Here is a 25001-nt window from a genome sequence, read left to right as displayed (position 1 = left end):
ATATCATTACTGAAAATCTGCAGCATTGTCTCTGTGCAGGCTGTTATGTGCTGAGGAGTCAACGACAGCTCGACAAATTCAGGGCAGGCTGCGACCAGTTAGGGAGTTGGGTCAAAGTCGGGGAGCAGCGCAGGCATGCAATCTTAATCTTCACCCTTTGCACCTTCTCGCTAAAATTCGAATAGAAGACTGGGTAGGGATGAAAGTCCCACATGAACTTCTTATGTTTATTTCTAGACTTCCCATAAGACTTTGAAGGGGAAGTGAACTTTTCGCAAAAGAGGCCTCAAGACCAGGAGCAGGACCAGACTGTGACTTGGAGTAGGATCTGTTCTTTGACCACATCCTCTTATAAAGTTTGCTTGTGGTGACGTTGTTTCCTAGCACACTGTCTTTGAAATTGGGAAGTAATTTGAAGACTGACAAACATGGGAGTGAAGTTCAAAATCCATGCTGAAAAATGCGGAAAGAAAGGACTGATGTCAGGGCACAGGGGTAACATTTATATCCCACTACATGAAGTGCAAAGCCAAACTACGCCACCTACCAGCATGCAGAAACACTGCTACAAATTTCAGTATCCAGTCTGGCGTGAAGAATTTGAGGTTAGAAGTATCCATCAAAACTAGTGATTTAGAAGAAGTTGTTTGTGTACATATACTGCAATTACCACATGGGTAGAGTCCTATTAAGGGAGTTTACATAGTGTATGTTGGTTGTTGGCCCTAGTTTTCAGGTACGAGTATGACCTACATAAACAAGTATAGCAGTACCCTGTCTGAATAGACGGAGTTGTAGGTGTTGTTCAATGGTTATCAGGATACCCCACTATTTTTTATGGATTGATTTATTTTGTTGGATTATGTGGAAAACATAGTAACACGTCACATGATTCTTACTAGGTTTTTCATAGGTCTCCAATAGTCTCTGTTTTTCCTTGCTCTTTTCTGTGCTCTTTTCACAATATTTTGGGGGGAACCTCATTTTTCTAATTTCATCTCTACGAACTCAAAGACTGTTAAGTCAGAGCAGTTTCTAAGTAAAGTATTCTTGACCAACATGAAGGATTCATGTAAGCATGTGGATGGTTTAGCAGATAGTTCTGGTCTGTTGGTTAAGTAAAAACTGTAGTACGTAGGTTGCCCCTAAGAGCTGTAACAAGATCAAGAAAAAAACAACTCACTCAAATCACTACTTCTCATAGCCACGGTGAATATTAGATGGTGGGTTCTTTGTGATTAGCGACTCTTCGTAGTTCATTGAGGTTATTCACAAAAGGATTGGAATAGTGATTAATTACTGTACCTTCAAAATTGTATACCTAGAGATTGGCTAGACTGGAAGCACCGGCACAGCCCTTGCTAGTAGCACCTATCTAAAGAAAGAAATAATCTTCAAATTGAAAACAAAATTCTCACTAACAGCAGTCTTACACATTTTGAGGCAATTCCTTTAGAAGTATGGTAATTCCATTCTGAGGTACATCCAAACTCATCTACTGTATATACTGTGGCATCCTGCGAGATGCACTTATAAAGTGCTTCCACACCCAGGGTAAACAACCATTGATTTTCTGGAAAGTATTCCAACCATTGATTTTCTGGAAAGTATTCCAAATGTGTGATAGTGTTTAGAGCAGGATTCCCCAACATTTTCTGTAATAAGAGCTACTGATATTAATGTTGTTGTGATATTGATCACATCTGACAAGATTACAAAAGTGCTATCCCTTGCAAGCTCGTCAGCGCTAATTACCTCTGTGCATCATCATGGTTTTCAGCAATAATGTAAAAAAAGCTTTGTTACCTTGGAATGTCTTTACATTGTTAATACATAACAGCCATAGCTGCATTGCTTGTGGCACTAAGGTAATTATAATAAGTCTCCCCAGTGCTATATCATTTATCATTCTAAAAGCAGCTTTAAAAAATATTTGGTACATGCAACAATTTTTCTCCAAACATCAGCTTAGAAAATCCGAAAATATAGGTCTTTTGTCTCAAAAACACAGTGTTCTGTTTTGTTATAAATAAATTAGTTCAATCAAGCAAAAGCTCCTAATTTAGAAAGTTGGGCTGCACACAGGAGAGCTATTCACAGGTAGGGGGAGAGCTAGCAGTAGCATACAAGCTACTTGCTGGATGAGCCTGGTTTAGGGTATCATTTGAATCTTTTAGAAAGGATGGCATTGTCCTGATTAACGTTTGGAGAAACAAAGCTACAAAGTGAGTTGATGGTTCTTCCGTAGATCCAATCCCAGATACCATGGGTCCCCCAGGCAGAGGTGTCATGTTTTTGTGTATTTTTGACAATACAGGTATGGAATGCTGGGCTGTATTTTGCAGAGAAAGTCCCTCTTTTTGAATATCCATCTTTGTGCTTCTACTCTCACAACCAAGTTTTTGATTACTCCAAGAATTCTAGTGGTTGGGTGGCGTTGAAAGTTTCCTATAGCTGTTCTCTTCAGCCAGTCATTTCAGCAAGGAGGCCGGTAATCTGATTTGTTCTTTACCATTATCGTACCACCTTTGCCATTGATTTTTATGATTTATTTTCTTATGGTTTGACAAGGCTCTTTGATCTTCTGGGTTTCAAGTCTTCTCAAATCCTCCAATGCTACGTGTTCAAAAGTCACAATTTGTGGAGGAATCAAGTTGAGTGGCAGTGCAAATTCTGACTCCCTGCCTCAAGACCGGTCTTGTTAATAAGGGCTATTAGCGTGAGATTTCTAAAATAGTAATGGAGATGTACTTTTCTAAAGAATTGGTGCCACACAATAATACATGCAAATGCATCATGTTTGTTGGTAGGAAGAAATGCCCTGGGGACCACTTCACCAAAAAAGTGGATTGTATATTTTCTAGGTGCATGTTTAGTTTAGATTAGTTTAGTTTATAGTCTTATATAGCGCTTGAATCACCCTCTGAAGGGTATCTCAGCGCTCGGGAAATGCAGAAGAGGTAACGGCAGTGGGCTAGTCTAGAACAGAGCTGTTTTCAAGGCTTTCCTACATTTCCGATGGTCTGGAAATTGTCTTAAGGCAGAGGTCTTCAAACTGTGGGGTGCACCCCCCTGGGGGGCCCTGGCAGTGTTCCCAGGGGGGCGCGAATGCCTCAGTAAGAAGTTGTAAATGAAAATAGCCTGGAAGCACGAATTTATTGATTTACTGTGTTTCCACGCTGTCTTCATTTACAAACAGCAGCTGAAGTGCAAGGCAGGGTCAAAGACACGATTAAAAAGAACATTTCTTTAACTATTTTGTTCTGTTTTTTCACTTGCAGGTACCTGCAGATAAAATAACATCTGAAATGAAAAATAATTAATACTTATGAGACCTCAATTTGTTAATGCAATCATTGCAGAGGTCTGTGTGAGGTCAAACAGTCACAGAATTGAATCCTGGTGGGCGCAGTGGGGAAAAGGGAATGTATGTGTGTGTGTATATATAGTGTTACAGGTCCCCTCCTCCAACATAAAGCACAGTGAATGTGAATTTGTAAATCATTATTTTAAAACTGTATACACAGTATAAGATATGATGCTGCAGAATGGTTTAGTCAGAGCCACAGGAATTATGTGACAGGGGAGCACCAAATTATGCAGCAGTTTAAAAAAAACTATGCAAGTAGAAAATGCACATAATGCAGCATATTTTCTGACACTATTACTTCATTATGTTGTACTTTTTATACATAATACTATTTGGGCAAATATTTTACCTCATTAGTACCAGTTTAACAAATACAGAAATAAGCAAGTGAAAGGTGGGCAGTTAAACTTTGTGAAGGGCCTTCCACTGCGTGGGAACATGGCACCATATTTTAGTAACTTTTAACTTTTGATCCTTTTGAGCTAGAAATATTTTTTCTCTAAAATCTGCAGCTTCTGCGCCAGGTGATGGTTTATGTGGCAAATGTGGAAAATCCATAATTATGTGAAAAAAGCCACAGAATCGTACAATTCCAGTGGCTCTGGGTTGGTGTTTATGATAAAACAAGGGCTTTCAAAGCATATCTTTAGTAGTAGGTAATCAGACTGTACCTAGTGGAAGCATTTCTATAAGTATCCATTAAAATTATACTTTCCAGAATCCAACACCCTTATGTCACTTGTCATCATGACATTTCCAGTGACTCCATCAATTAAGGCTTACACTGGGTCCCAAGCAGGTCTTACATTTGGGGCCAGATGTAGGTAGCCAAATACTGGTCGGTAACGGCCAGAAATCGGTAATTTCGTCCGTTACCGACCCGTATTTGGACATTGAGATGTAGGGCGTCCAAAAATTCCCGATTCGGTAAAAATTCCGATTCGGTAGATTTACCGTATCGGAAAATATTCCGAATCGGTAAAAGTACCGAATCGGTAAATAAACCGAATCGGAAAATAAGAAATGGAAAAAGTAACACCCTTGAGATGTAGGTGACCCATAAAATACCGATTTTGTTAACATGGATTGAAAGCAGGTAGTAGCCAGGTGCAGCCTATAAAATAGGGCCCCAAAATGCAACACTGTAACCAGAATGGCGGCATTCTACGTCATAGCAAGGCGGCTACGGCTACAGGCAGCAGGAGAGAGGGAATGGAGAAGGGAGGAGCAGGTCTATAGGCAGAGGATTACACTCTTCCAACTGACAGAGCCAGAGATACTGCAAAGATACAGACTGCACCCCCAAACCATCATGGACCTGATCAGGGACCTGCACCCACTCCTGGAGCACCCAAAACCAAGGGCCCACGCCATCCCACCCCATGTGCAGGTGCTCTGTAACATACACCTGCTTGCATCTGGAAGTTACCAGAGTGTTGTTGCTGCGGTAGGTGGGGTGTCCCAGAGCTGCCTGTCCCGTTTCTTCAGGAAGTTCCTGGATGCCATGATGCAAAGAATGGAGCATTACATCCACTTCCCAGACACTGATGTGGACCTGCTCAGGACCAAGACTGACTTTTACCTCATGGCAAATGTCCCACACGTGATTGGCTGCATTGATGGCACCCACATCCCAATATGCCCACCTGCTGCCACTGAGCACATATACAGGAACAGTAAGTCATCACACACAATAAATGTACAAGTAATCTGTGATGCCAAGTACATGATCACAGATATAGTGGCCAGGTACCCAGGAAGCACCCACGACTCCTACATCTTCCAAAACAGTGGGATCTATACCCGCCTGACAGCGGGGGCATTTGGGGAAGGATACCTGCTAGGTAAATTACTGTGAGACACTCCCTTGATAGATGATGCAGACGTATGTTAATGTGTGCCTCTGAGTAATGTTTTTCTCCTTTCACATTAGGGGATAGAGCATATGCACTCCGTTCCTTCGTCCTGACACCCTACCTCAACCCCACGACCCCCAGCCAGAGAGGATACAATGTGGCACATAAATCCACCCGGAACATCGTGGAGCGGACCTTTGGCCTCCTGAAGAGCCGGTTCCGCTGCCTCCACAAAAGTGGGGGGGCACGGCAGTACTCGCCAGTAATATGCTGTAAGATCATTGCAACCTGTGCAATGTTGCACAACCTCGCAACTAAGAAGGGCACAGAGGTGGAATTGGAGGACTATGAAGACCATGACGATGAGCAGGCACTACCAGCAGCCAACACAGTAGGAGTACCAACACCCACAGACGGAAGACCGAGACGGGCAGAGATCACACACAACTACTTTTGAGTAAGTATAGAGACAAAGCACGTGTTGTAATGCAATGCACGTAGTTTATTTGGCACTACGTTAAATGTCTGAAGACACAATTGTTACATCCTAAGTGTGCCTAGCACAGCTGGGTGGACGGGGGTTACCTCACCCTCACATGTCCGACAGAATTTGGCAGCCTCACTGCCTGCGCCCATGCACTGCACTGCGTGATGCCTGAGGTTGGCTTAGTTCTATGTCTGCTGTGCCAGCGCCGGTACTCTGGCGTCTGCTGCTCCTCCGTATTTCAGGGATAGGGGTGCTGCTCCTGCTACTGGTGTTGTCTGTGTCCCCTAAACCTTCAGCTCCTGTGGTGGCTGACTGGTTTGTCAGCAGCACTTCCATTGCTGTAGTGACTCTCCCCATCCCCCTCGTGAGATCAGTGCAGCAGTGCACCAGCCCCTCCTGCATCGTAACTGAACAGCGACACAGCAGTGAAGTCGTAGTTGCAAGACGGTGCATGCCCCTTGTCTGCTGTTGCATGCAATGCCTCTCCCTGCGCCTTTGGGCGCGGTCCTCATGTAGTTCGTCACAAAGTGACATCACACACTGTGACATGTCCCTGACTCCATCGGCCATGTCCCTCATGCTGTCCGCCATTGATGTTATCCCCTTGTTCATGTTTTCGAAGTTTTTGCTCATTTGGCGCATTTGTCTGTGCACTGCACTAATAGATTTTGCCTGCAGGCGCTGCACCTTGACCATTGTGGTCTCAAGGCCACGGAAGACACCCTCATCATGGCCACTCACGCTTGCCTCCCGGACCCTACGACGTCTTGTGCCTCCGGATAGAGTGACAGGAGTGGATGGAAGACCTGCTGCATTTCCTGCCATTGACTCCATTGGGTTCTCACCCTCCCTTTCCTCATCGGAGGATGTTTGTAAGATCCTTAGCGGGGGAACGTCATGTCTCCTGGGCCTGCAGATGTCTGACACCTCTGAGTCTGCTGGTGTGGCAAGTTGTTGTGACTCATGTTGTGGTGAGTCAAGGAGCAGAAGAGATGCTTCAAGTTGCATGGTGGCTGCCTCTGGTGTGGCAGATGCTTGTGTGCAGGGTGCTGTAGGTGTTGCAGTGCTGGGCCCTGCATCCCTGCCTTCTTCCTCACTCCTCTCCCTTTGGGGATGTGTCTTCTCCCTCTCCTGCATTGACTTGCGCGAAGTCTCTCCTGTGGACAGATATGGACAGTGTCTTAGTGGTGCTTTCACCGTGTATTTCACTATTAAATCACATTATATTTGCACTATTTCCTGCTCCTCCCCCATCTCTAATTGTATTGTGTGGCATGCCTGACATTATTTCATGTTGACTGCTCTGATGTGTATTCTTATGACTACCACTCCCATAATGCATTGCAGGTGGATACTGAAGCCTGTATTGGAGTTCCTCAACACACAGCCACATTGGGGGAGGGAGACAGGCAAGGGGGAGGAATGATGGACATGTCCCTTACCTTTCTTTGATGCAGCTCGGGCTGAGCTGTCTGCATCACCAATCCCTACAAGGCACTCTGGCTCCAGTGTGGACTCCACGAGCTCTTCCAGATCCGTGAGAGCAGGTGCCCTGTTCTTTCCTCCACCTGTAGCATTGGCCTCTTTCATTCTTGCTGCCAATTTCTTTTTGGTAATGATCCTTAGATTATACCATCTCTTCTTGAGATCGTCCACTTCCCTGGTTGTCACTCCTATTGCGTTCACTTTTGTTTGGATCCCCAGCCAGGTGTTCCTCTTCACAGCCTCTGCTACCTGCAGAGACTGCTTTCAAAATATCTTGGAGTAGTGCTTTACCACCTCCTCCACCAGCACCTGAAGTTCACCTGTGCTGAACTTCATCTTCCTCTTCCTCTCTGCACCTTCCCTCTGGGACTCTTGGAAATCCATTTGTTAGTCCTGCACAGCTCAGCTTCACAACAGCCTGTCACTGTGTAACTGCTCTCCTGTGTGATCAGGTACTCTGCACCTGCATGGGTGTGGCCACTTCCTGGTTGTGGGGTGGGGTGGATGCACAGGATTTGTAGATTGCTCTGTTGATTGGCTGAGGGGCGGGGTGGAGGCACGTGATTGGTTGATAGATCAACTGCCTGCTATTTTGTATCTCTGACTCGGTATTTACCGATTCCGTATTTACCGATTCGGGAAATACCGATTCGGTAAATCCAATTCATTCCTATGGGCATCCAGGCCCATAGGATTGAATGTGAATTGCCGAATCGGTATTTGCCGATTCGGTAATTCCCGGGTCGGGGTTTCCGAATTTTACCGAATCGGTATTTTTTATAGATTTTTTACCTACATCTCATTTCCCTTTTCTAAAATACCGATTCGGTAAAATTCGGTATTTTAGAATCGGTAAAAATGAGTTACCTACATCTGGCCCTTGGGTGATTAATCAATTGCACCCAATTACATTTCTTTCAGGTAACAGGCATCTTGGTCGCTGTCACACCCTTGGCTTCACAACACATGAGAGCCCCACACTCAGCTTTGCTCAGATTTACCACTTCCACTCGCCCAAATCGTGCCATAAAGTTTTGGAGGGGGGCCCTGACTTCAAAACATTTTCCTTAGGGGGGCTCAGAGCAAAAAAGTTTGAAGACCTCTTTCTTAAGGCATTAGGGAGTTGGTTCCATATGAGTGGCGCTTGATATGAAAAGGACTTGCCTCCTGTTTGTGTCTTTTTTATTCTGGCGATCTTAAGTAGGGATTTAGAGCGTGATCGCAGAACCCGGTGGGGGTATAGTGGTGCAGCGTCTCCGCCAAATAGGAGGGTCCATTTCCCCATATTGCTTTGTGGGTTAGGCAACAGATCTTGAACTTCACACAGTGCTGTATCGGCAACCAATGTAGCTGGTGGAGGAGAGGGAGTGAGGCTGTTCTGTGGGGGGCATTTAAGACTAGGGGTGCAGCAGTATTTGGATCATCTGGAGGCGGTTTAGTGAGGACTCAGCTGCGATCAGTAAGGCGTTACAATAGTCCAGCTTACTCAGTACTAGGGTCTGAATCAGGGTCTTTCTCATAGAGTCGGGGAGATAGGAGAAAACTCTTCTCAGTACACCCAGTACATGGAAGCAAGAGCCCACAGTATGTGTTACATGCTTTTTCATGGAAAGGGTCTGTTCGAGGTACACTCCCAGGTTCTTAGCTGTGGTAGCGGGAGTTGGGGTGTTTCCTAGTTCCGGAGGCCACCAGTGAGGTGTCCACAGAAGTGGGGCGTCTCGAAAGTGCAAGACCTCTGTTTTCCCGGCATTCAGCTGGAGGAAATTGTTTTCCATCCATTGTGAGATTGCCAGCATGCCGGAGGAGAAGGTGGATTGGGCTGACTGGGATGCTTTGTTGAAGGAGAAGTTGAGTTAGGTATCGTCCCCTTAGGATATTGGGACGAACCCATAGTCCCTTAATAGAGCTGCCAAGGGGGCTATGTAGATGTTGAACATAGTTGGGCTGAAGCATGATCCCCGGGGTACCCCCTTGGTTAGTTCTTGTGATTTGAACCGGAATGGGCCAAGGATAATGGTCTGGGAGTGGTTAGAAAGGAAGTTAGTCATCCATTTCAGGGCCACTCCCCCGATCCCTGCATCCCTCATTCTCGGGAGCAAAGTCTGGTGGTCGACCGTATCGAAAGCGGCGGAGAGGTCTAATAGCACTAGAAGGGTGGGATGGCTCTGATCTAGGGCAAGCCTGATGTTAATGGTGACGGCCACCAGGGCCGATTCTGTGCTATATTTGGGTTTGGAAACCTGATTGAGCTGGGTCCAAGTAGCCAGCCACTTCGATATGGTCGGATAGATGTTTATTGACATGTTTTTCCAGAACTTTGCTCAGATAGGGTAGGAGGGAGATGGGGAGGAGGTTCGAGAGATTTTCCATGTGCAGTTTGGTGTTTTTCGGGGTTGGGATGATCTGGGCCACCTTCCATGAGGGAGGTAGGTGTCCTTCCTCAAGAGATTGGTTCAGCATGGAGCAGATAGGGTCTGATAGTAGTTTAGCAAGAGATGCAGAAATCCTAGCAGGTAGGATATCAAGCGGAGATCCGGATTTTATTTTGCGCATTATTGTTTCAGTTTCTTCCTGTGTTAGAGGGGGGAAATTCAGCATCATTTTCGTGTTTAGTGTAGAACTAGGAAGGGGGGTTGTGGGGTTTCTACCGTCTCCCCTCCCCCCCTAACTGCCAAGGGACCCAGTGGTTGTAAACACCACCTATCCTTCCCCCAGCAGGTTGAATGACTGATTTGCCCCGAGGTGGGGAGGAAGCACAAGCCCTTGCCCCTGGCTTCCCCCCTGCAAGAGAAACGCCCCTTGTGTCTAGTGTGGTGGACCCCTGCTAGGGGATCCTGTGCCTAGTGAAATACCCAAACAGAATTCCACTAAGAGAGGCAGTGCTATAAAGGGGATATTGTACCCTGTACAACTGTGCCTCTCCCCTGTTGATTGGTACTTGGGGAGCAAAGCCATGCTCCCTGACACTGATCGAAAGTGAAAGCAGACTGTGCCATTGGTCAGGTGTTGGGAAAATGTGCTCTGGGCCGATCAACTGGGTTTTCTTGGTAAGTGCATTCGTCCTTAATGGGGAGGGGTATTATGTGTTTTTTTATAAGATCTAGAAGTCTTGATTTCTTGATGCCATAATAGCAAGCTCCTATCAGTTTGGTAGTATTTCACTGCTACATACTCCCAGTAACATATTTTGATAATTGCACCATTAGATTTGTTCATTGATGTTGGATTGTCCCAAAACCCCACACATTCCCTGGTTGAGCCTTTGCATGTTTAATAGGTCTTTTCTTACCCAGATGTAGAGAAATATTTAGGTACATTTTCAATGAAGTATTTGTCCACAGCAGAGACCATTAGTGAACAGGCTTTAATGAATTACATATGCAATGCTATGAAGGCCCAGTTCAGATCTGAGGGTTTCTGTCGGTGAACTACGGCCAAGATACAGCATGAGAATCGAAAAGCAATTTACGATCCTTTCCAGCTCTGGTACTTTTGCATATCCCCATATGTCGACACATTGCGTAGTAGCAGCCATCTCTTTAATTTAATATACACGAAGAACGGGCTATAACAGTCTACCTCCATAATTATTTATATTTATGTAATGGAAGGCAGCAACTGAGTTCTGGCTCGTGGTGGACTCCCTTTTGCCAATTTGATTTGCCCAAGAAAATTCATTACCAAATCGCATTCTGAGGTAATCTAGGCAACAATGGCAATACTACCAATTTGAAATGTTGTCTTCAGGTTTTGTTTTACTGATATTAATTGTGAACTTTTTAGAGCTTCAATAGTATTCAAAGATTCTCATTAGGCGAATCATTGCGAGCTCAGTTCATATCAAAAGTGCATCATCATCATCACCTAATAGAAGTAATGAGGTTTTCTAGCCTCCCATTGTTGGTGTAACCAGGTTCAGCTTATGAAGGAATTTTCCCACATCCTCTACGAATATTTTGAATAAAGTTTATGCAAGTACCCAGCCTTGCCTGATTTCATTTTGAATCGGTATACTGAGTGCCCATTCCCCTTACCCTGGTTGTATTCTTATGATGAAGTTGATGGAAGGCGATCTGGAGATTTTCTGGCAATGCTTGGTCCCTCAAAAAGAATCAGAGGAGGGTTCTGTCGACTTAGTTAAATGCTTTTCAAAAATCTTTCTAATTCTTAGTACTTGGGGACGTTTTTAGCAGCCCAACGCTTTCATTTGGAGCTGTTTCTCTTTGTACTTAATTTACAATTACAGTGGTTTAGGATTGTACTTAAAAATTACAGTATCACTACTGTATCTCTTGTGTCATTTGGGAGTCCTCGAGCGAAATTAAACGTAAATAGGTAAATTATCTGGGCGATCCTCACAGGAGCTGAAAAAAGGGAAATATTTTTACACTATTTCTGATTTTAAAAGTGCAAATGAGAATAAATGCATTTTTTACTATTCTAGTTTAGGCCAGATTAATAAAGAGCTAGTTGCTGAGGGGGGACTTGGCAGGGGTGTCGATTAGGATGTGGGGGCTTATCCTTATACAGGGAAGGAAGTTTTCGCCAGAAGTGTTGCTTTACCAAAGGCTCAGGATGTGTTGTTTCTCGACATCGGTTAAATTAGGGGTTTGTCCCTGGCGCCAAGAAATCATAGAGTAGGAAGGAAGTTATGCAACTGATTAAGCAAACCTAATGCATCTTCCGGCGGCGAAGAAACTGACAGGAGATTGCGATGCCCTTCAATAATAGCCCATTTTACCATAACAGGATGTGCAGGCTACCTATGATCCCAGAACCTCTTTTAATGTTCAGATAAAACTGCCCTTTCTCCCAGACAATTTTGCATTAATTTCGGCTGTCAGATTATTGAATACATTTGGGCTCTAGTTTGAAACCTAAGCAAACCATGCTGAATTGAAGTTTAGATAACGGGAATATTTATTCACATACTTTAATTGAGGAGCAGTTTACCTCATGATCTGCATACAACCCACATCCAGGTAAAGGTGAGTCTCCCACCCTGCCTGGGTATTTAAAGAGGGCTCCTGAAGTCGAGACACCTTTTTTTTATTTTACTGAGTAGAATTATTATAAACAGAAATCTTACACCGGCAAAGTGATTAATTTAACATTACATATGGTTACTTAAAAAGCTTGTAAAAAAAGAAATACTTTTTAAAAGATACAGCTAACATTTCAGAATTTCATCCTTAATAAACATAATAATGTTCAAACTTCGCACTAGACAAAGTGCTATTAGTGCAGTGCATTTCAGTCCCTTAAAATGCCAGAATTCATTAGTCTAATTTGTAGAATTTAAGATCTCCGATTCCTTTAATAGACATTTAATATTACTTCTAATCCCCCGAATAGTAATCGATCTGGAAAAGCAAAATACAAAATTACTCTTCTATTTAAAGTTCAGAGCATATTCAATAAAGTGCAATACAGGGTTTTTGGTTATTCAACAGTTATCATATTTTACCCAATCTATCTTTAATCAGTTATTGACTTACTACTTTATCCATATACTTCCAGACGACTAAGAGTCTTTTTGTCACACCTACCCTTTTTGCTAAGGCCTCCTTAAAAGTTCTAGTGCAAATCATTTTATTATTCCAATTCAGATAGTCTGGGACTTTAGCTGACCTCCAATTCTGTAGAATCAGGGACAGTGCCACGAGAGAGGATATTGCTACTAATGCTTCCTCTCATTTCAAAATTGGGGAGTTTTGTCTCTGTCTTTCTATCCTAAAAAGTGTAATTTCCGCTTCTGGTTGTATTTGCCTCTGTAGGTCGTCACTTAAGGCGGAAAAAACTTTCTCCCAAAACTGGACCAATGCCTGGCAAGTAAAAAAAAAATGACGCCAGCCCCCTTGGTCCAATTGCTGCCATCGGAAGCATCTAATCTCTATTCCTGGAAACATTTTATGTAGCGCTCTAGGAGTATGGTAAGCCATCCAGTGTGATAAAAATGACATTTTTAATGCCTTATTGCCGTAATGCCAAATTGCCTGCCACTCTTGACTCGGTGAAAGTGCACTGTGTTTCTTGAGTAATTTTATCTAAAAAACCTGATACTATAGTGCACTCTCTTTGGCTTCCTAAAAGCCTATACTAATTTTCCAGCCCCCTTAACTTAGTTCTAAAAAGGGTAGCACAAACTGAGACTGTGGCGTGACTAGATGAGAGGCAATACTTTTTTACCGGCTGACTAATTTAAAAAAAGAGTTTACATTGCACCCCACACCTAGCCTGAGTCTCATGCCAATTTAAAGACCTGCCCCCTTCTATGAAATGGCCAAGTTCCTTAACACCCTTACTTTCCCAGAACTTTATCTGACTATTTTGAATGTACAGGCCCAGACTTTTGCATTATGAAAGCTTCAAATATTCATATCCAACGGTATCGGTCTCCATGGAATAGAATGACCGAAGTCTGAGCTCATACTCCTGTGGTGTCTTTCATCTATTTTTTTTCGGGAGCTTCGCCATTTTAATGAAAACCGGAATCTGAGATCCTTTTTCCTGCACCATTTTTTCCAAAAAGAAACTGTCCAGAGTACCCTTGTGATCTATCAAACGAGCTATTATATCCGAAAAAGAAGCTTCATAATAAAGTTTAGAAGGGAGGAATATTTATTCACATACTTTAATTGAGTAGCAGCTTACCTCATGATCTGCATACAACCCACATCCAGGTAAAGGTGAGTCTCCCACCCTGCCTGGGTATTTGAAGGGGGCTCCTGACGTCGAGACACCTGTAGAGATTTGAAGAGTGTTATATTTTTAAATGAACATAAACCAGAGTACTCATTTATTATTACCAATCTATTAAATAAATCCTACTTATATATGTAGTTTAATAAATACTTTATCCGTTGTAAGGGGAGAAGAGCAGAGACAGAATGAAGCGCACTGAAATGCTTGTAATGCCCTTATTTATGATATTCCCACTCCTTCTTTGGGCCTTTAGTTAAATAAAATATAGGCATGTTCTATATCCGTAGTGAAAACCCGCTGTAAAGACATGGGTCTGTCCTTCCTCTAGACGTCAAGAGGCTTCCACTACAGTGCCCAGTCTCCTCCGCGATAATTCCAAAAGTGAAAATGCAAGACAAACAGCACACTCTTTGCTCATGTTGAAGATTTTGTGTGGAGCCTAAATCAGGTATCAGGGGAATTTCTTTTTTTGGGGGGGGGGGGGGGGGGGTTTATATAGCACAGACAGTACAGAAGGTATGAGAGAGCTTCACATGAGCACCAGTTGCGTTACAGAAGATACATTCTTTTTGTTTAGGCATGGGGAGAATAAGTGATTTGCCCAGAATCACAGGATGTTGAACGTCCCTGCCGAGACTCGAACCCGGTTCCCCAACTTCGAGGTTTAACAGCTCTTGCCGTTAGGCCAGATCCTCACCAAATTTCAAACCATAGCCCTCCATTCCATGACTGTTACTTTCCTTGGTGGGAATGTGCTGGTAGGGGCTTGGTTTCACAGGCATGCTAATGTCAGCACCTGCAACCTTTGCAATACAGCTGAATACATTGAACAACTGGTTTCACATCGCTACGTTCAACCAGTATGTGGGAACTAAATACACGGACACTGTGCCGGGTGCAGCTGACAGACCGTTGGTGTCACTGGACCTGGGCCGTATTATGGTGTAGACGCATTTTCATTGTTTGTGCCGGGCGCACATTTAAAATTGTGTGCCCAGCACAAACAATCACCCTATTACCATGAATGCGCTGCCCCCAGGGCAGCTGCGAACATGGGGTGCCTTGAGGGCAGCGCATTCACGTGAAATTTGTGTTTCACAGTGCAAGCGTCAACCCGCCTGCACTTTCAAAGGATCCATAGAATCCCCTTTACCCCCTGCAGAGAGCTGTCCTCAGGGGGCGCACTGACAGTGCGCCACCTTTTAAATGGCGCTCTGTCAGTGCGCTTCCTGAGGGCTTCTGTGCCCGTGTCGGTAATACGGCACGCCCCTGTGCAAATGAGGGAACGATCCCTTGAAGATAGTGCTGACGCTTTATGTGTGCAAGGCTATCGGTATTAACCCCTTCCACGCTGATGACGAGCTGGGCTCGTCATGATGTAGCCTCCTCGCACGCTGATGACGAGCCCAGCTCGTCACGTAAAGTGCGCTTTCAAAAATCTCAGCGTACGAGCGGAATTCCGCCCGCACACATGCGGTTAAAGAGGGGCAGCACAAGTCTCTGCGGCCCCTTATGTAATACCAAAGTGCCCAGGGATGCGAAAGCGGGCGCAAACACCTGTTGCTCCCCAGGAGTATTTTTTTCTTCCACAGTGCCACTAAGTCATTGCTACCACAATGGGCCTTTGTTATCTCCCAAACAGAACCTTGAACCAGTGCCACTACAAACAGAGCCTCCAACACCATTTTGAGGTAAGAATGTGTGCTGCTTTAGGGCCTTCAATAACAAAAAGGCGAGGGTTGTATTCATCGTATTTAAATATCTTCTAAACAAAATAGTACAAAAATAAGTCAACAGAAAAACGCCATTTAAGAAGTAACCATTCAACTGGACGTGCACATCTTTATACAATATCAAATGATTTACACTCCAATTATATTTGGTGCATGTTACCAGTAGTAGTCTCACATATCTACTTTTAAAAACAAATGCAAGATTTTGTAAATAAAGTCACACTACGACATTAGATTTAGCAGCATGAAATGTACAATAATTCAGAAGACGTTTCTAACAAATGATTTTCACAACTTCATTGACTCTTGTAACCCATACCCTACCTTATGTTTGCCTAACGTCCCAAAGATTAAAAGCTCTGATTTAAGTAAAACACAGTACGGTTAGAAAACATCACAATAAGCAGTTATTCAATCATCATACATACATCAAAGGCAGAATCCTAGACCTAGCAAACACCAACTACACTAGCAAATCCCTCCAACATATTAAAGTAGAGCACCAAATGGGGTTCTAGACTTCACACTAGCTCAGTTATTAACGCAACCATACCCCAACTCAAAGACTGTAAAGTGTTCCTTTCACAATTACAATGAAAAAGTTGAAACTACTATTGGTTAGACCACCCCTCTAATATTTAAAAGAGCTGAAGCTCTAAAACTTTGCTCTGAGGGGGCGTGGCCAAGATGGCTTAGGGTTGCTCCCGTCCCCAACGCCTATCTATCTGCCGACATCCTACCTGACAACGTCAACCTTTTTTGTGCAGAGGGGCATCCTTGATCCCAAGTGGTGTGGCCTTGTTGGCTGACTGCAAATAAGGTAAAAAGGGACCCCCCGAAACTAGTAACCGTTCCTAGGACAAGGCAACACTACTTAAAGTAATAACAATTCCTAGGCAACTAAACACCAGTCTAAAATCAGGTTTGACACATACAGAATGATAAACAGAAACTCAGTGTACTGACAGACAAAAAAAGTTTTAAAAGTTTTTTCATTTTATTATTGCATATATAAAATTCTGAGTTAAAAAACATTCACAATGTCAAACACATATCATAAACTGACAATACATGTAAAATAATTATTTCATCAAATCATAATATAAAAAGGAACAAGAATATCAACACCAAATGATAAAATACTACAAGAGTTACAAGAAATGAGTAGACATGTCTCATGCACCATGTTTTATTTGTAACAGACTCAGGGTACTGTATTGTTGTACGTATTATATCAAGTTATTTATATGTTTTTCTTGTATACAGAAGTTCAAGTGGTTCTCCTGAAGAAGGCGTGTGTTACGCCGAAACGCTCGTAGAGATTGTCATCTTATCTACTCATTTCTTGTAACCCTTGTAGTATTTTATCATTTGGTGTTGATATTCTTGTTCCTTTTTATATTATGATTTGATGAAATAAATATTTTACATGTATTGTCAGTTTATGATATGTGTTTGACATTGTGATTGTTTTTTAACTCAGAATGTTATATATGCAATAATAAAATGAAAATACTTTAAAAACTTTTTTTGTCTGTCAGTACACTGAGTTTCTGTTTATCATTCTGTATGTGTCAAACCTGATTTTAGACAGGCTTGTTGGCTGACTGCGCAGTGGAGTCCTGCCACAATGCCAGGCCACTGGAAGGATGGTGCGGTTGCAAACACGCTGAGCATAGCAGGACTGCCCACCTCATTTCCTGGAGGCATGAGATAGCTGGGGTCTCAGCCGGCAGAAGCGGAAGGAGAGACGAGAGCTACATTTAGGGCTGCGGTGAGGCCCGGTGGCCGTCTGGGACGTGATTGGCAATTCAGGCCTGGATGCAGATTGTAGAAGTGAGGGATGATGGCTACCGGCAGCCTTGCCTGAGGTGGCAGGTCCTACCTCTCGCCTGTCAGAAGCGAGAAGCTTCGGACTGCCTCCGGCAGGACCCACGCGGTGTTCTTTGGTGTGGCCAGGTCCGGGGTGGAGCAGGAGATGCACTGATGAGGTCCTGGAGCCAAGGTAAGGGTTGCGCTGTGATCCGGCTGGCCGGGGGGGCTCTTCTCTCTCCCCCAGCTTTGCTCTTCTCTACTTAGACTTGGAAGTCCCCTTGGGGGATACATTTTAGTGGGACTGGCGCGGCTGATGGAGGTGGGCCAGGAGCGGTGGTGGTATTGGTGGCTGCCAGGCTCGGCCTTTGGGACTGAGGCTATTCATCTGCTGTGGCTGGGGCCGGAATACACTTGGGGCTCGGCAGCGAAGAGGGTTGATACCCTGCGGTAGCGGTGTCCTGAGGGGCGTCCCATCAGAATTTCTGGGAGCTGCAGGAGCAACTGTGAACCCATTGGGACACTGGTGTTGCCCCTGGGACCTCTCAGCTGCGGCTCCCCCCGCCCTCATCAGACAATTGGTGGAGGGGGCTGCTGGGGATACGCACATGTAGCTAGCTGGAGCCCCCACCTTGCCAGAGTTGAGCTTGGGTGCAGGAAGATAGCAGGAGCTCAGGGCTTTGTCTCCAGGGTTCTGCTGGCGGCGTGGTGCCCCTGTGACAGGTGGACAGCGGTGACGGCCAGGGCGAAGGGCCTCCTTCCTGACATCCTTGCCTGCTTCATATATTTAGACCCTCCCAGGCCTCACCTGTCTGTATTCTGGGGACTGGTTATCCAGGGGGCCTTGGTGGTTTGTGCTCCCACCCTGGGCTGTCCCTGGGCCCTGGCTTAGAGGCACTCTTGCCCGACCTTTCACTAGACTACTGGACCCTTGGGCCTGGAGATGGGGCGGGGGAGGATTCCGCCACAGACCCTGGCCTAGACAAGAATGAACCAGTGTACGTTCCCACTGACTGCGCTCCATGAGCCTGGAGAGGGTCCGGTGGACCGGGCGTTCGATTATCCAGGGGGCCTTGATGGTTCGTGCTCCCACCCTAGGCTGTCCCTGGGCCCTGGCTCAGAGGCGCTCTTGCCCCCCCCCTTCCGCTAGACTACTGGACCCTTGGGCCTGGAGATGGGGAGGGGAGAATTCCGCCACAGACCCTGGCCTAGACGAGAATGAACCAGTATACGGTCCCACCGACTACGCTCCATGAGCCTGGATAGGGTTCAGTGGACCTGGTGTTCGATTTGGCATACTGGGGAGGTGCGGTCTTAGATGTGGTCCCTAAGGCAACACAGGACTCCAGGGACGCTGTGGAATCCATGGTGGATGGCCTGCATGTGGATCTCTCCCTGCTCTGCCAGCATCCTGTAATGTGGTGGACAAAACTATGGAGGTTGAATAACAAGTATCGACCACTGAGGACGAGATCACCCCTCTCAAGAGCCAGAAGTCCAAACTGTCCTCCTCGGTGTCACTGCTGACAGAGAGCGGAGTACGCTGAAAACAGATCACAGCATATTAATCTCAGACTTATTGGCCTGCCTGAGTCCTTGGAGTGGTACAAAAGGGGGTGGTGATGGACGGAGCATCTGAACCAATCAAACACTCACACCCAGTCAACAGATCTGGGTTTAATCCATCACCGTTCTTTAGCCCACTCTGCCACCCCAGTTCAGACATGGCCATATGCAAATCAGTCTGACTCTGTGCCTCATGGGAACAGTCCAGCCCGAACTGCCAAGCCATGCCTTCCCTGGACTGGATTCAAGCTTCCTAGGACCGGTTTCTGGCATTACAGCCGTCTTCAGCCAGGCTTGCTTGAATCCAGTGGCAAAGTGAGCAAGGGACTCACGTCTGAGCATACCCTGACAACTTATGGCGACAAAGCGGTACAAAAGGGGGTGGTGATGGACGGAGCATCTGAACCAATCAAACACTCACACCCAGTCAACAGATCTGGGTTTAATCCATCACTGTTCTTTAGCCCACTCTGCCACCCCAGTTCAGACATGGCCATATGCAAATCAGTCTGACCCTGTGCCTCATGGGAACAGTCCAGCCCGAACTGCCAAGCCATGCCTTCCCTGGACCGGATTCAAGCTTCCTAGGACCGGTTTCAGGCATTACAGCCGACTTCAGCCAGGCTTGCTTGAATCCAGTGGTGATGGAGTAAACCCAGATCAGTTGACTGGAGGTGTGAGTTTGATTTGCTCAAACGCTCCGTCCATCATCCCCTTTTGTATCGCTGAGTCCTTGGAGCAGCAGGGTATTGGAGGATTGGTTCAAATCATGGGTGCTCGAAAATAAACAGTCTGCTTTCTTTGTCATTGAAAGGGTGCCGAAACCCCCGCCAATGCCCAACCCCGCGGACTGTGATTCTGAGGTTGCTTAACTTCAGGGATCGAGACATGATCGTGCAGGAGGCCCGTGTCCACTCTGACCTGTGGTTCGACAACTCGAAGGTCCTCCTGTTTCCTGATTACACAAGGGCAGTGGAGAACCAGCGGCGCTCCTTTGCTTAAGTGAAGCAGAAACTTTGCGTGCTCAACCTGCGCAATATGCTCCTATCCCCTGCCCGTCTCAAGGTCTTTTTCCAGTCCTGCACTCTTTTTTTTTTTTTTAGATGCAAGGTCAGGCCTGAGAATGGGCAACTGAGCGGCGGCTGCCTCAGAGACCGCCCCTTGAACTGGGCCCGATTGGGGGACCCGGTGGAGCGGGCTCATTCGCTGCACTGCTGTAGGCGAAGGGGTGGTCGCTCACGATCTAGGAAATCTCAGTTGGGGCATGCGGCAGATGAGGAGGGCTCTGGCTTGGTCCCTGAAGACAATGCTTCAAATCCAGCTTTCCCGAGGGGGATTGCAAACCTCTCCAATACTCCAATGCTCTTTCACTCTGCTGAGATGGACGTGGGCTCTTCCTCTCAACTTTCCGCAACTCCATGATTTAGATGTTCATTGTTACTCGAAGTGCAGGTTCTGTGTAGGAGGTTGGCCATTTGGGAGTGACAGGGAAGATAGATGGTCTCACCCCTTCCTCGTGGGGACCAGAGTTTATGTGGCTCCCTTTTGGCTCTCAGTGTTACTTCTGTAGGGTACCTAATTACAAAGACACTTGCATATGTTGAAATACATTGTCGGGCACTGGATCCGCTTTCATGGACACTTACAGGTCACAGAAGTTTCCCCCCCTAGTTAGATGTTGTGGGTAATTCATTTAGGGGGACAGATGCTTCCTGGGGTGGGGGGTGAGTATACCAGTTGGGCTTTCGGGCCTGGTTTGTCCCTTCTATTGTTCTGTTTTAACAATGTTTCTTCCTTCTAGGCTCTCTAAGGCGACCACACAACTACGTATGCATAGCACTGCAGGTTTCGAGGTTATTCCTGGACCTGGCTTGTGGCAGGGACTGCCTTATGTCCTCTGTCTGCGTCCTGAACCCCCTAAACTAACGGTGGTCTTCTGGAATGGGTACAGCCTGCTGGACTGGATTAAAGGTATATTTGGTGACATAGAACAGCAGTCATCTTCTTGCAGGAGACACACTTACTATGCACAAGCTATCCCTTCTTAAGCCATTTCGGCTATGACAGTATTTACCACTCCGGCTTTGCACAAGGCTCCAGAGGAGCCTCCATATTACTGCATAAATCACTCCCACTCACAGTCACAACGCAGTACACGGACACCCAGGGATGTTACGTGTCGGTATTGAGGGCCAACTGGAAGCACGGCTTTACAACTTTACATCCTGTTCTGTTCCTCCTCTCCTGCTGCAGCCTTCCCTGCAATTGTTGCAATGCTTTATCTTGACTCTCCCTCAGGGAGTTATGATGGTTGGAGTGTGTTGTAATCTCTCTTCTTTTTCCCTCCTCTGTACTTTCCTTGTGTTGTTACTTTCCTCTCTCTCCCGCTTGGTATCTTCCTCCCTTCTCGCCTTCTCCTGCCATTTGGAACGTTCCCCTAGAGTTCACTTTGGAATGTTGGACATGTTTCAGTTGCAGAGAGTGGATGACAGAATAAAGGTGTTTGAACTTACCTTGCCTCAGTCTTCATCTTTATTACAACACAGGTGATTTTAACACAATTCCTGACCCTTTGATGGATGCCTCAATGGCTCCTACCCCGGGCAGCTGGTCCCGGTCGGTCTGTCTATCCTTGTGGGACGATTCTCTGGGCCTCTGCGATATCTGGCGCTCTTGGCATCCTACCCAATGTGTCTATACTCCTCATACGGCGGCGCATGCAACAGAATCCCATATAGACTTGCTTTGGTTACCGGTGATGGATCTACTCTTGATTCAATATGTGCGCATTCTCACATGCGGTATTTCGATAATTTTTCGCTTGTGCTATCTTAGGGTACCCAGCCCACCATTCAGTGCCCCACATGGAGGTTCAGTGCCTGGTACTTGCAAAGCTCCGAATTTGCTACTTTTGTTTAAGAAGAACTACAGCAATTCTTTAAACTTAACGTGGCTCAATTACCTCGGCATCAACACTGGACATCCAGTAAGCCCTCCTTGAGAGGCCAGCTTAAAGGTTACGTTCGTCGAGCTGCGGCACACCATATGGCATGGCTGACGGACCTTGAATGTCAAATACAACACCTGGAGGCCACTGAAAACCCCACTGTGACAGATCTCCCTTGAGGATGCCAAGCACTGTTGGATGGCCTCTATGCAAAGGGTGAACGCTTCTGGTGATAAATAGGGTACGTTAATATATTGGCTGGCAACTCATGATAATCTCCGACCTGGTGGTCCCAGAGATTCGGGATTCTTTGGAATGTTTCCGGGAGGAACTCCCTGCTATTGCTCAGGTGTTTGCCGATTTGTATCGGGGTTGTACTCACAATATTTCCTCCTGCAAACCTTCTTCTGAAAAGCATATTGCTGCAATTTGTAACTAGTGCTTTGGCTCGAGAGTTGGACCAGGATCTCACGCTGGACGAGGTGAACTCTGTGGTGTCAGGATTGCAAGCCGGAAAGAAGGCAGGCCCTGATAAGTGCCTCATTGAATACTATAAATGCTTCCGAGATATCTTATGCCCCCATCTTCTGACTCTTTATGCAGCTGCACTGCAGCAGGGGATCTTTCCACCTGGCTTAGATTGTGCCTCAGTTTTAGTCCTGTCCTAAGAGGATCTCCCCAGGGACCAGTGTTCATCTTATTGCCCGATTTCCCTCATTATCATTGACATTAGGATCTATGTTAAAGTTCTAGCAGCGCGGGCTGGGTTGGGCGTTACCACACCTGATCCATTGTGATTACTATGATGTATGCCGGGCCGCAGCACGCGCCACTGTATTAGGAGGGTCCATGTGGCGCTATCTCGGGCACAGACCCATGATGGCCCCCTGGCCCTCTTGCTAGTTGATTTCACTAAGGCTATTAATACAGTGTCCTGGGACTTCATGGATAGTGTCCTCATGCAGATTGGAGTGGATTAGGGGTTCCGCCGTATAATCCGTCTTCTTTGCCAAGCCCCGACAGCTCAGGTCTGTGTAAATGGTGTTCTGTCTCCTTTGTTTCCTATTGAACGTGGTACGCACCAGGGGTATCCGGTGTCCCCACTGCTATTTACCTTGGTGACAAAACCCCTGGTGCGACTTATACGTGGCGGCGCTCAGAAGTGGGGGAGTGCCTTCAAAGACTGAATAGATTTATGTGCGCACGATATTCTACTGTTTCTGAGGGATCCCCAGCGCTCTGGCCCACGATGTCTGACACTTCTTCGACTATATGGCGAGGCGTCCGGGCTCAAGGTTAACGAGGACAAGTCCTGCCTGGTTGAGGATAAGGGAGACGCCCTGGGGAGGGTTTGATGTCCCAACATTCCTACCTGACACAACTCTTCAAAGTATTTAGGGATTCACGTGTCCCCTCTTCCAGATTTGGGCTAGGTCCTTAACTTCCGTAGGCTAGATGATGCTTGACCGTCTGCCATTGAATCCCGTTTGCCATTGAACCCCATGGGGCGCACCGCTCTCTTTAAAATGGTATGCTTGGCAAGTTATTTATACACTCTGGGCAACTATCCATTCCCCATCCCCTGCAAATGGTTTTACTCACCGACTGTCAAAACCACTAATTTTGTGTGTGCGGGTGGTAAGCACAAAGTAACGTCGGCCCGCCACATTACCTTCCTGCACACGGGTGTCGATTGTTGGAGGGTGGCTCTTCGGCTTACTGGCTGGGACAGCTGGCTCACTGAGATGACTCCTTTGTGGCGGGGAACGTGGCTTAGTAAGCTTTCGGACCTGAAGGACTTTGTCCCCTGGGACTGTATTGGCATTTCCTACCTGAGGGATGTCTATAAAAGGGGCAACATTGTGTCATTCCAGGACTTAAAGGCTAGATATACCCGGGACAACTCACATGTCTACCTCCAATTATGCCACACTTTACAGGCTAATAATGTCCCAGGGGACTCACTACCCGAGTTCAGCCTGCTAGAAGCAAACATTTTCCTTGGGCGACTGGGCATGGGCAGCACCTCCGCGATCTACATCTCAGTGGTAATCCATGCTCCAGACGGCCTTGAGAGGACCCAGAAGAGGAGGGTGCAATGGGTGGAGAACTGGATGATGAGGAATGGAGGAAGGCCTATATGGCGCCCAGAGAGTTTGCGATTTCATCACAGCTGCTTATGGTGCAATTTAGCTATTTACATGCGGTGTATCTCACCCCACGGCGCTTACTGCACTTACTCCCCGGCGCTCAGGCAGTGTGCATTTGATGCCACGCTTCCAGCAGTGGATTTTTTCCATGAAGGCTGGGAGTGTCCAGTGTTTAGGCCCTTTTGGGAGGGGGTGGGTCACATACTTTCCTCTGTTTTGGTCTGCACTCTGGAGGTCTCTCCTTGCATTGTGCTAGTGAGGTTGATGGAGGAGATTGGTGGCCCTAGAGTTGAGCGTACTTTTATGGGGGTGGCATGTTTGGTTGCCAAAGGGACATGGCTCATGCCTGGAAACGGTAGGTGATAATGGGGTAAACCCTTTGTTCACCGACCTGGGTCAGCATGTAGTTACAAAAAAAGTGGTCGGTTACATAACATATTCACAGCGTTCATTTCATCAGAAAATGGTTAGCAGGTACACACAAAACAAGTCACTATGGAACTGAATTTAATTCAGCTATAAGCAGTGATGTTCAGTACTCACACAGTTATTTTGTATTTAATTCATACAAAACATAACAATGGATGTAGTCATTATTCAAAATCGTGCTCAGTGGGTGTCAAAAAGAGGGGTTCCAGATTCAGTAGGGAAGGGTGTGGTTGGAATAGATGGAGGGACAAAGAAAAGGAATTGTGTCCTGTAGACAATTCAAAATCAATCTTAAAACATTTCCCGTCTATACTAGATCACATTGTTCCCCATACAAACAATACACGAGGACCATGTATGGCAAATTCTGTTGTGACGTTTATGTTGGAGAGTAAATGTTGTCGACGTTTCGACCCCGGTAGTAAGGGCGGGTGGTTCCTCAGTTTGGGGTCTTCATCAGG

The 25001-nt window shown here is 46.0% G+C and overlaps 1 protein-coding gene across 1 annotated transcript in view; it reads right to left on the bottom strand.

Annotated features, from left to right (window-relative positions):
• Positions 1-25001, bottom strand: part of LOC144763635 (N(4)-(Beta-N-acetylglucosaminyl)-L-asparaginase-like) — a 391860-nt gene that overhangs the window by 109016 nt on the left and 257843 nt on the right. Inside the window, exon 6 of the mRNA XM_078649411.1 lies at positions 13853-13941. Coding sequence (XP_078505537.1) covers positions 13853-13941 — 89 coding nt within the window. The remainder of the gene's footprint in view (positions 1-13852; positions 13942-25001) is intronic.

This window comes from Lissotriton helveticus, chromosome 6, assembly GCF_964261635.1.
Source record: "Lissotriton helveticus chromosome 6, aLisHel1.1, whole genome shotgun sequence".
Classification (NCBI taxonomy): Eukaryota; Metazoa; Chordata; class Amphibia; order Caudata; family Salamandridae; genus Lissotriton; species Lissotriton helveticus.
This window is presented reverse-complemented; position numbering and strand designations above follow the sequence as displayed.